This window comes from Halichoeres trimaculatus, unplaced genomic scaffold, assembly GCF_033239565.1.
Source record: "Halichoeres trimaculatus isolate MK-OKI-2021-1 unplaced genomic scaffold, fHalTri1.1 fHalTri1_scaffold_8, whole genome shotgun sequence".
NCBI classification, from domain to species: Eukaryota; Metazoa; Chordata; class Actinopteri; order Labriformes; family Labridae; genus Halichoeres; species Halichoeres trimaculatus.
Genome location: NW_027437186.1, coordinates 10,142,936 through 10,155,432, shown reverse-complemented (window position 1 = coordinate 10,155,432; position 12,497 = coordinate 10,142,936). Strand labels below are relative to the sequence as shown.

Here is a 12,497-nt window from a genome sequence, read left to right as displayed (position 1 = left end):
TACTCTACTTTTTTAAAATCACTCATTATTTGTGAGTTTGCTGATTAAGGGTATGGCTGACCTGTCTGATAGTCCGGCACACAGTAGCTGTTAAAAAGAAAGAGGCTAAAGGCCTATCTCTGTACTTCTTCTAGCAAAGTAAGTCGCAGACAGCTTTTTCAATATGGCGAGTGAAGATAATAGGCTTCAAAACTCTGTTTAAGATACAGACAAGTGACATCATGACGCTATGTCCTTGTTTTACACAGTCTACGTTCCCAGGTCAGTGTGTGTGTAGTTAGCAGTTGGGCATAACTCCATCACCTTGTCACTTATAGCCTGTATATGTTATGGATAAAAAAAGATTTCCCTTCGTAATTTTCACATTTTATAATGATTTTGAATAAAGATGTGTATTAGCTCAACAATGAAAAAAGTTCAGTATTTTCAATGGTAGTTTTGAGTTGTTTCCAGGAAATTTTGAAAAATAGGATTAAATTATTTGGACATGCTGTCAACCCTTAAAACTCCAGAAACTGTAAACGATAGAAAATAAAAGATAAGACTTCAGGCGTCATCTTACCTTGTCCTCTTGGCTGCGGAAATAATACAAAGTTTTTCCAATCAGAGCGCACCAGACCCGCTTCGAGTATCCGTGCTTCACCTGCCAGAGAGAAGTGACAAAGTGAGAATGTTTCAGGACAAATGCTGAGCATGATCAAACTGTGCAAACACAAACAGCTATTCACTCTCACTGAATGTATTTAAGGTGGTATTGTTCAGTTTTCTCACCTTTATGAGCAGCCCCTTCATGCTGGGCCTGATATCAGGCTGGGTAAAGAGAGGACTGGCAGCCTTCAGTCTGAGCACGCTCTGTAGCGTCCTGAGCCACTCGTCCAGCAGGTTAGGAGAGTCGGCCTTCAGGTAGTACACGCGCTTCCCTGTCACTATCTGTTCATGGTGAGAAGAACAAATCTGTGTAGACTTGATATGGTAAATTTAAACTGGATGTGCATGTTTAATGTTTGATAAATCACCTGAAGGACTTGTTTTCCGTCCCCGCGGGCGATACTGCTGCTGGCGTTGACCTCTATCTGACCCTGAGGTTTCCTGATCACGTCACTCTGCAGGACACAAAATTCATAAACATAGCTGAAGATTACGAACGCTCCATTTCAAACTAAAGTTACACTGCATTTAACAAGCAGTTCCTGAAGATGGCAGAAAAAAACAGGAACATGTTTATAAATCATCAGTTCACATAAAACACCTGGACACAATCATTTAAGATTTATTTATAAGAAAAAAACGGATACAGAACACACTTAGATTAGTAAAATTTATAGACTTAAGTATAAATAAAGATTTAATTATATTTTTTTATTTTTCTGAATACAACATCCTGTGTTGGCTCCCATTTTTCATCAGCTGAATATCCTTAAGTTTTAAGGCTTAATCCTCCAAAGACACCTTCACATAATGTTTTTAAAATAAGGGAAATTCCACCTGACAGAAAAAAAAAAGAAAAAAGAAAAGCCTTTGAAGAGAGTACACTGTAAACCTGAATAAGTTGAGTTTACTTGAAAAATGCTTGTAAACCAGTTAACTTGAATAAACTAAGTAATGTAATAAGTTAATTTAACTCAACATCTTAAGTAGTTACGATTCTTGTGAAAAATCATTCTACTGAATGTCTTTAATCAAATATACCTGATGCTTATTTGTTACAAATTAAAATATTAAGTAATGTTAAAAAATGTTGCATATCACTGTAAAACATAATAAGTTGACCTTACTCAAAACTGAAAGATGCAATATCAATAAATTTGCCTTGTGAATGAGGAAAAATAAAATAAAAAAAATTGAAGCAGATCTGAACAACTAAATTAAATAACATTCTGACGTACAGCTGGGTCTCATATCCACAGCGTTCCCTCCTCACTCATGGTTACAAACGCCGTCACAACAACAATCAGCTCTAAGTTCATAACTTTAGTAACCGTGAGTGAGGAGGGAAGGCAGTAGATGTGAGACCCTGCTGTACATTGAAATATTGTTCTTCAGGGGGCACAGGTTGTCTGAGACCCACGGCACTGACTGGTGGTCTGTGCTCCATGGCACAGGGTCTTGTACCTATTGACTTTTGCAGTGTGTGCCTTACGGTTAATATATTTATAAATTAAATGTTTGACTAGCTATCATGTTATTTAGGCCAATTTTGAAAATGTAAAAAGATATGTTTATTTATTTTTGACACAGACAGCCAGTCCATGCCATGTAAAACATAGACAGCTGTTCAATGCCACAAGTCCATGCTGTGACCCACAGACTAACAGTCCATGTCATGTGGAGCACAGGCAACCTGTGCCACAGCTGCATGTCAAGAAGTCCAGCAGGGTCTCATGTCGACTGCGTCTCCTCCTCACTCACGGTTACAAAACGCAGTCACAGAAACTAATGATTTTGAGTTGTTCTTATTTAAACAGTAACGAAAGTTAAATCCCCTCAGAAATCATCAGTTTCAACACTGAAAACTCAGACATTTGAGTAAATTGAACTTACTAACAAATTTTAAGTTTTTCATAGCTTAATCCAATTGAGTGACTTGAACTTTGGGTTTAACAGTGTAAAACTTACAGGTGATTTATAGTAGAGCAGCTCTCCGTCTTTCAAAACAAACCAGCGTCTCTTCCAGGTTTTCTTCCAGGTCTTCACCATCTTCAGCAGGTAGCCTGACTTTTCCATTGGCTCCTGCAGGATACACACAATGTCATCAGAATTATCATTCGCACATGTTCCCTCATCCTCTGGCTTAATAAAAATTTCAAAAAATTTATATTTTTTCTCTTTTTAAAATGGGGCGAAAACATGGGATTTTATTTGACATTTTCGCTGTATGAGAGTTTTCTGATCTTGTGCATTCTGGGTTAGAGGAGAGTCTACACACTAACTCACAGTCTTCCCGTTGTCACTGGATGAAGAGCAGGTCTTCGGAAGTTTCTGCTCGGGTTCGGAGCACTCTGTGTCAGTGGAGTAGGCGTCAGGAGGGATGGCGTAGTCGCTCTCTGAGGTCATTGAGGACATTGATACAGCTGAGGGGAGAAAAAAACACTTCTGAAAATAAGCTCTTAATTCTGCCCTTTTGATTTGATGCAAAACTATAAAACATATTTTCCTTAGTTATTTATTTTTCTTTTAGCCAAAATTCTGATTTTGAGTCCAGACTAAAACCCCAACAAAGTTTTCACCTATTTCTAAATTTAGTTATGTATGATAAACTTATCATTTATCAGACTTTTGCAAAATATATATAATCTTGTGAAAGAAAGGGTTAAGTACTCATGACTCAAACTGAGTGTGTGTTACTGAGTGTGTGTTACCTCTCTTGAGTGAGCGTGGGCTGCCGGGGCTGCTGTCTTTGCGGGAGCTGGACGAGGTGCGGGAGCTGCAGACAGAGCCGTCCTCCTCTCCTGAGCTGGACGACTCCTCGGAGCTGGACGACTCATCTGAGAAGGGACTGCTGCTCAGCAGAGTCGCTTTCTGCAGGACGGACCAACAACATCACTAACACCATCTCACAGGAAGTTAAAAATCACAGCTGTGGGTGCTTCAGGGAGGTTCACAGGTAGATAAAAATGCAGCATCTTACCCCCTTCAGAGTGGTGTAAACAGGCGTGGTCATGTTTTTATAGATGAGGGAGGTGTACATCACAAAGGCAGGATAGGACGACTGCAGGGAGGAGTCTGCAACACATATGACAGAGGAGTCAGGTTAGTGTTTCACTTCACCTCTGAGCAGGTGAGATGGACCTGGACTGGCTTTCCCACCTTTACAGGCAGCGTCTGTGCAGGACGTTTCTGACAGTCTGATGCCGGATTTAGCCACGGCGTAGATCCGACTCTCCTGTGAAAACATCATTGTTTTAAAACTTTGAATATTCTTCTTGACAGTCATGTTTTTAAATACTTTGTAACCTTTGCTTTAAAACTAATAGAAGGCTTTTCTTGAATCATAATGTATTTATTCTAGTCTACCAAACTGTATTAATCTGGGCCCTGATCAAACTGGATGACCGTACCCAGGAGGGCAGCCTGTGGAGTGGGGGTGTTGGAGGTTTGCAGCCCGGAGCTGAGCCGTCACTGTCCTGCCTCTCAGGTCTGATCTCTGCTCCAGGTTCATGAGGACCAGATGAGTCCTGCAGGGATGGAAGAGCAGCTGAATCCTTCTCTGTCTCCATGACGACCTCCTGCTCCTGGTCCAAGTCTGTCTCGTGGGGTCTGAGGGGGCGGAGCATACTCAGAGCGTTACGGGTTTGTCCGTGTGCTGCCTCACGGCAGATCGGCGGCTGGCTCAGGTGTTTCTTGGCCAGAGCTACATTCATGAGGCCGAACCCTACTGGGGTACGCAGGCGGGGCTGTTTGGGTGAGGCAGGGGTGTCCTTGGGGTCCTGGGGAGGGTTGGGTCGTTTGGGGGTGAGGGCCGGGGTGAGGATGGGGCTTGGGGTGTTTGTTTCACTGGAGGAGGAAGAGGAGTCGAGTCTGTGTGACTGGAAGCGTTTGTTGAGCTCTTCAGAGGTGCAGTCCTCCCTGTGAGCCTCCCCTCCTCCCTTCTTACCTCCCCCCGGTGTCCCCTCTGACACCCCTGACAAGGTGAAGCGGGGTCGCTCAGCTCGCTGCATGTCGTCATCAAACAGAGAGCTGCTGTCGTCTGAAGCCGTCAGGTAGGTTTCACTGCCGGGCCGGCTAAACTCCAGACCCTCCCCTCTGCCCTCACCCTCTCCTTCCTCTCCTCCTCCCACCTCCCCCTCTGACGCAGCACTTGACAGCACAGAGGAGACGCCTCTGGACTCCACTCCACCCGAGTTGTCACCCAGACTCTCAGAGGCGCTGTCTTCCTGCAGGAGTCCAGAATGAGCCGGTCTGTGGAGTTCAGAGACGGATCCTGGGGAGGTCTGAGCAGTGCTCATCTCTGTCAACAAACAAGGAAACACATCGACTCTTATCTCTGCTTTGTCATGAAAAAATAATAGTCCAAACAACTAATAGCTAACGTAGTTTTTATTTTCAGCCTTTCAATGTGCTTCTGCAAAAATTCTACTGAAGTAAAGTAAAGTGATCCTGGTGAACCTGAGAGTGATGAGCAAGCAGGGGTGGAGCTCTTGTGAGTAATTTTCTTTTGGTATTTTTTTCTGAACACATCACCTTTGTTGTAAAAAAGTAAAAACATCATGTTTAATCAAAGAAATCTAAACAGTCAGAAATTATTTCATTTTCTGGCTAGTCTACTAAATAAAAACACAAGACACTGATTCAAAACGGTTTCAAATGCAGATACAGATTCAAATATTTTTTTGGACTCTCCAAAAGTTATTTGAAGTCAGGCCATTTTCTGAGTTTGTAATGCTAGATCTTTAGAATAGAATAGCTTAGAGCATTTTTTGTAATTTACGCAGAGGTAAATAAAGTTTGTTTTTATGATTTATTTTTATTTATTTAACCTTTATTTAATCACGTTGGTCCCCTTAAAAACCTCTTTTTCAAAGGTGTCCTGTACAAGACAGGCAGCAGCAAAAACACAAAGTTACAGACAGGAAGCACAGAAAACAGACCAAGCACAGTCAATAAAACACAAGATAATGGATTAAAATCACGTTCCAGGAAACAACTGTTCAAACAACCCAGATTAGATTAATTCAAAGAGGACGAGACTGTTTTTCACGGGGACAAACTTTATTCAGGAATGATGTAATAAATCATTTCATCATCAGTATCTAAAAATCACACTACGAATATGTGGCTGAATTGAGACTTACCAGATTTGTCCTGGTCAGTCTCTCCCTGGATGCTGAGGGTTCGTTTACAGGGGGCGGGGCCTATGAGTACCTGTGGGCTCTTCCCCTTCACCTGGAAACAGCCAAACGTCAGACTGCTGAGACGCTGAGCCTCTCCTGGTCTGCTCAGGACTCCTCTTCCTCCTCCAGCAGCACATTTCTGCTCAAAAGCTACACATACATGAAGGGTATTAACATGTGTGTGTAGGTGTGTGAGAAAGTGACTGGTGTGGACATAAGAACCAAACTTTGAAGACTCTGCATCATTACCCAGCACTTGTTTCTGTAGCTCTTCTATCTGAGCTTCCTGAAGCTTGTTGGTTTCTCTTAGAGCAGCATTCTCCACCTCAAACTGAAGGATGAACACGAAACAACATGATGAAATTAAAATATCATCAAACAAATCCATGCAGATACAACCCCCCTGTTCCACCAGACTGACCCGTATCCTCTGTCTAATGTTGTCATTTATTTACCTCTGACAGCTTCAGCATCACCCACTCCTTGATCTTGGCAGCTTTCTCCTCCACGGTTTTGGCGTCCTGCAGTCGGTTTTGTTTCTGGTGGGAGAAAACACGACAGCCATGTTTGGCTTGTGCATTAAACCTTGAGCAGTGACAGAAACCTTTAGGATGCAAACAACGCATATAAAGAGGTGGGAAAACGGAACCAAAGCTAAACTTGAGGATCCAGTTTGAAAACACTGCAAAAAGGTGCTTTAGGAGGGGAATGAATCCTTGATTTACTTGATTGTTTTGGTGTTTTTTTTGTTTGTTTTTTTTTTTACACCAGAATGTGACAAGAAAACATTTAACACTGCACCCTTAACAAAAAGTTACAGAGCTTTGCCCCAAATCATTAAGCTGCTGCAAATGCAGGCTGTTTCACTCCTGTATCCAAATATGGAAGAAGCCTCACATAATCGTTTAACTGTTTTCTTCTTTTTTTGATAGATTCCTTATTGAAATTAATGACCCATTTTTTTTTCAAATATGGTGACTAAAATTTCCAAATCCAAAACTTAAAAGGAAGTATTCAGAGATACTGTTGGTAACATTTTACTTTAGAGGTCCGCAAATTTCATTGCACTTAGACAATAATTAGACCAAGTTTTTTTCTTATTTCTTTGAAATTACCCCTAAAATTTCATGAGAATTTGGTGAAAATTAGCTCATAACTTTTGGCCAGATTCTGTTTTGCAGTGCGCCTGGACTCACAGTGTCTATCACAATCAGGTAAGGCCAGTTTACAACCCCACTCTTAGTGAATATCACATCTGAAGCCTTCAGTTGTATCATGTAAAACATTAAAGGCCTAATCATAAAGGTTTATCATTTTACATGTGTTCTCAATAATGCATATCAACAAAGTGGGCACTAAAGAACTTGGTAAAATTAAATAACAAATAGCTAACTATCAACTGCTTATTGGGAAATTGAATTATTCACTTAAAATTTCAAAGGTAATCATCAGAGGAAACAATGAACTTAACTTTTGTGTTCAAGAACTAAGCAGCTATTTATCACCTGCTTCTCTGGAAATAGCAGAAACGCTGGGATACTTCTAAAAACATTTTGTGGTGAGTTGTGATTTAATTTCAAATAATTTATTTGCTAATCGTCACCTTCTTACCTTAAAATTTGGAGCAAATTTCAAAGAAACTGGAAAAAAACAGTAACCTGCCAGTTGTGACTTGGGACAATAAATTTGGACATTATTTTAAAGAAGTTACGTGTTAATTTCAAAGAAATAAGAAAAAAACTTGGTCTGATTATTACTCAAGTGTGATGAAATTTGCAGACCTCCAAAGTAAAGTGTTACCACATTGTTTCCCACAATACATCATAAAAATCAGTCTCAAACTGACTGTTATTAACTGGGCAATATACTCACTAACCTATCATACATGGTGACATAAAGAAAAACGACTGGCTAAAGAAAGGAAAGCAGTTAACACTCAATCTGATGTTAACCCTGATTCTTCCTTTAAACAAAATGTTTAGAAAACAAGATGGTTTAAAATGAATCAAACTACATCTAACTCTCTGTGACTGGTGTGCGTATATGACTTTGTGGTTTCTTCTACCTGCTCCTCCAGCTGAAGCTCCAGCCGTGCAATGACCTCCTCCCTCTCCTGCACCAGCGCCTGCAGCTCCTGACAGCGCTGAAACAAATGCACCTCAGAGTCTCCAGAGGGCCCGTCTGCAGCCTTTAGCTTCTCCTCCATCCACTGGGCCTGCAAACACACACATACGCAGTATTAACACACACACACAGTAAGAGCACAGGTGATCAAAGCTTTGACTGGTTCTCACTTGCTGTTGCGCGGTGAAGGCTCGCTTCTCTGCATCGATCACCTGCATCTCCAACTGCTGAATCTAGAAAAAAAGAACAATCATTGGCACTTCTCTTCCTTTTGAGAAGTTTAAATTAAATTCTCAATTTTTTTACATTTCACTTGAACAGGTAAACACACATAGACACACACACACATAATCAGCTCCATAAGCTGATGTGCCAGAGGGAAGCAGATGCTGTGCAGCTGTTTTCTGTAGGTATGTATCCCTCGGATAAAGGTTTAGGATCACCATCAGGAAACTCAGACTGCACAGGAGTGTGCCACATTTCCACTTTAGACATTTGTTCCTCATGTAAGGTTTATCCTGGTAGAGGCAGCAGATTTAAATAAAATAGCTAAAAGTTGAAATGTGATCTTTAGATATCCAGTTATTATTCACAGGCTTCACTTTTTACCCATTTTGTTATGTTACAGTTCCATTCCAAAATGAAATAAACCCATGATTTTCCACAAAATTCTACACCCAACATCCCACAATGACAATGTGAAAAAAAGTGTTGTTTTTTAATTATTTTTGGGGGCAAATTTGTTAAAATAAAAAAATTAAGACATCACCTATACACAAGTATTCACAGCCTTTTCCACAGGCAGTCCACTGTGGAGTGAGGAGAACTTTCCACAAGGACGACCATCTCTGCAGCAATCCACCAATCAGGTGAGTGTCATGACTGAAGCCACTTCTTAGTAAAAGGAACATGGCAGCCCACCAAAAGGCCTCGAAGGACTGTCAGACCAGGAGAAAGAAAATCCTCTTTTCTGATGAGACAAAGATTGAACTCTTTGGTGTGAACGCCAGGTGTCATGTTTGGACGAAACCAGGCACCACTCATCACCTGGACCATACCATCCCTACAGTGAAGCATGGTGGTGTCAGCATCATGCTGTGGGGATGTTTTTCAGCAGCAGGAACTGGGAGACCAGTCAGGATGGAGGGAAAGATGAATGCAGCTGTGTACAGAGACGTCCTGGATGGAAACCTGCTCCAGAGCACTTTGACCTCAGACTGGGGTGACGGTTCATCTTTCAGCAGGAGAACGACCCTAAGACCACAGCCAAGATACCAGAGGAATGGCTTCAGGATGACACTGTGAAGGTCCTTGAGTGGTCCAGCCAGAGCCAGACTTAAATCAGATCAAACATCTCTGAAGAGATCTGACAATGTCTGTGCACTGATGCTTCCCATCCAACCTGATGGAACTTGAGAGGTGCTGCAACAAGGAATGGGCCAAACTGTCCAAAGAGAGGTGAGCCAGTATTGTGGCACCATATTTAAAAAGACTTGAGGCTGTTTTCTATGACTATGTAAACACCAAAACTACCTAATGAGAGTGGACTCTCTTCTTTTATTTCTCTCTTCACTTTTCTGACTTGCAGCGTCTCGAAATGCCTCTGTCAACTCACGTCTTCTCCTCATATCCAAGCTGATCTCTCATCCAAAGAGCACACCGCTCTCACCCACAGGAGTTTACGAGCATGATTTTGATTGACAAGCTCCACCAGACCCCGCTTCCCCCAGCTAAAAAACACAATTTACTTCTATAGACTCAGGAAATGGTTGCATTTGAAATGATGTCTTTATATGTCAGTGGTAGCAAACATTAACATTTTAATATTGGCTAGTTGAAAAAACGAGGGGTTAACAAATCTTCTCTTCTTATTGTATTCATTTGATTAGTCATGCACTACAATTTTGTGATTTTTTTGTGAACAATTTCATGAATCCAAGAATTAAAATTCTTTATTTGGGGACCTTAAGCAGATATGATATCAAAATGTGATTAACTAGATTAATTAATAAAAAATCCTGTAATCAATTTGATCGCCTGACAGCACTAATTAATTTATGACCTCACTTATATAAATGAATGAATGAATGAATGAAAACAACATTCACCTCAGCAGCTCTAACTTTGATTTTATTGCCCTGATCAATCCTTTTTTAATAAACCCCAACACTGACTGGCCTCTGACATCTCTGTGGCTTTCTGTGAGAAATAACTTGTGGAAGTTCGGAGCCCAAAATATTGAACAACATGAAACAACAGGCCAACAGTTCTTTAACTACAAACTTTAATCAGTATGAGCCAAACTATAAATTAGTCCTGCACGACAGGCCTAATGCCAATATAGCAATATTTTCGAGCTATATCCCGATACACGATATATATCTCAATAACCTGATTTCTCCTCTTAATCATGATATAAACTTTATATTCAATCCTTTGATGTATTAAATGACAGCAGTTGACAATTCAGGCAGACCCTTCAGTTGGATTTTTAAAATTTACATTTACAAACCCTAACCCAGTGACTGACGAAATGCGCAACCAACTTATTTCCCTCCTTTCCTGATGCAAAAACATGCATGCACGGGAGAGTTTTCTGGGTGGGCAGGGGAGTGTGAGAACCAACAGAAAGTGAAGGAAGTGAAACTCAAAAGAGAATTACATACTGACGTCTTAAAACATTTACATGACAGTTTGTAGTCGATGGTCACGCTATAGTCATTTCATAAATCTCACGTGCAACAACCTGCGAAATATCGAGTATATTTGATATATCCCCCACCTCTACTATAAACCACTTTAGGAATAAAAGTATAAAGCACAGGCTTCAGGGCCTGAAAGAAGCTGCCAGTTCTTCTTGGACCTGAATCCAGTGGTTTACATCCGCATGTCCAAATCTCATGTCTTCTGCAGAGCTGCACCTCCAAACTGTTACATAATAATGATGAGGAATCATATCCATACAGGTACAAGCAGCTCTTTGTGTGCAGAGATCAGGACAGAGCCTGTGGAACCTGGTGGGAGAGTGTTAAAGCTGCAGCTGTAGAGAGGTCACACGCTCACACCAACACTAACACACACACAAGTACGAGGACGAGCAGCCCTGTGGTAACGGAGGCAAGAGATGACTTTATGAACAACATTCCTCTGAAATTCCTCCGATCAGAGCGGCGGAAGCAGCTCGGTGTCTTCTGAGGAAAGTCTTTCAAACCTCAGCAGCTTCATGGAGGGAAATATGCAGGAATGTGGCTGGAAATTCTCAGCACAGCAACTCTACAACCACCATGGTTAGGGTATTTAGCTGCTTGGACACAAATGAAGCTAGATTAGAGGAAACTTTTAACAAGCTCTGTCAGGGGGCAACACAGTACAGGATCCAGTGAAGCTCAAACTCTGTGTTAGGCAAAACAGAAAGCAGCTGAAATATAGTGTGAAATTTACCATGCCACCATAGTTTCCAGTAGAAAATGGAACTTTGCCTGTGAGCTGCTTCAGGCAGGCAACTCAAGCTGCTCTAACGTCACACTCGACATGCGTCATTCTCACAGTCACTTCACAAACATATCCCCCTGATCTGCTGATTCAGTTTAATATTCCAGTAAAGTTCGAAGTTTCCCCGTCCTTCTCTTTTCTTTCTAAGTGCCATCACAGCTCTGCACCACACTCAAACTCTCCAGCATCCACCTGTGGATTGTGGCACAGACAGGCAGAAACCCCCAGTCTAAAAATATGGAGCCTATGCTGGAATTCTTCAGTCTAGAAGTCTGGAGTTTTCTGAGAGTCTACTTTAGGGTTGAATAACCTACTTCTCTTTCAGCACACACACTGGGGGTTAAATTTTCCTTATTTCAAAAATTATTAAACCTACAAGTTTTCCCCCATATGAGGACACGGCTGACTTGACAGACAGGTGTGCACCCTTTAGTAGCTACACACTTACTGGAAATGACTGTCTTCTTTCATAACCGTTCACAGGTGTTCTTCTGCTATTCATCAACTACAACTGTAATTCATTGTTTGATCCGCTCTCACCATAGACTGTAAAAAAAAATGGACGTATGCTTGCTCGGCTTAAAGTGGGGTCACCACCAGAACTGCTCCCCCTGGTGGCTGGCTGCAGTATAGGTAAAAAAAATCTGACTCTCCAGTCATTCCAGATGGGCTGTGGTCAAACTTTAAAAAATTAATGCACCTCGTAAAATGTTTCTCACATCTGATTGTTGTGGTGATTTGAAAATATCATTTGGCTGCCTTGTATCCAGGTTCTCTTTTTTCTGAAGAGTTTCCTTTTTATTACTTATAAGAGGTTAAAAACAAGGTTTTACGTTACATTTAATGATGATTTACAGCTGCTGTTCTCGTGTATTTTTTTCAGGGATTGTAATATATGTCGGGAGGTAGAGTCAAGAAGTGTTTAGACTCTCAAAAGAAAAAAATATATATTACTTTTGTCACCCAGCTCCACTCAGATTCTCCCAGAATCCCTCACAGTCTCTACTGCACAGACTCTGGCAGCACAACTGCTACCAATGGCTGCGCCTG

General features: G+C 41.3%; 1 protein-coding gene across 1 annotated transcript in view; it reads right to left on the bottom strand.

Annotated features, from left to right (window-relative positions):
* Positions 1–12,497, bottom strand: part of plekhh2 (pleckstrin homology domain containing, family H (with MyTH4 domain) member 2) — a 43,556-nt gene that overhangs the window by 18,580 nt on the left and 12,479 nt on the right. Inside the window, exons 3-16 of the mRNA XM_074676506.1 lie at positions 8,126–8,188; positions 7,897–8,046; positions 6,287–6,370; positions 6,081–6,162; positions 5,793–5,981; positions 4,059–4,948; positions 3,808–3,883; positions 3,629–3,723; positions 3,360–3,519; positions 2,935–3,071; positions 2,617–2,730; positions 1,017–1,103; positions 772–930; positions 563–643 (exon numbers count right to left, since the gene is read on the bottom strand). Coding sequence (XP_074532607.1) covers positions 563–643; positions 772–930; positions 1,017–1,103; positions 2,617–2,730; positions 2,935–3,071; positions 3,360–3,519; positions 3,629–3,723; positions 3,808–3,883; positions 4,059–4,948; positions 5,793–5,981; positions 6,081–6,162; positions 6,287–6,370; positions 7,897–8,046; positions 8,126–8,188 — 2,367 coding nt within the window. The remainder of the gene's footprint in view (positions 1–562; positions 644–771; positions 931–1,016; positions 1,104–2,616; positions 2,731–2,934; positions 3,072–3,359; positions 3,520–3,628; positions 3,724–3,807; positions 3,884–4,058; positions 4,949–5,792; positions 5,982–6,080; positions 6,163–6,286; positions 6,371–7,896; positions 8,047–8,125; positions 8,189–12,497) is intronic.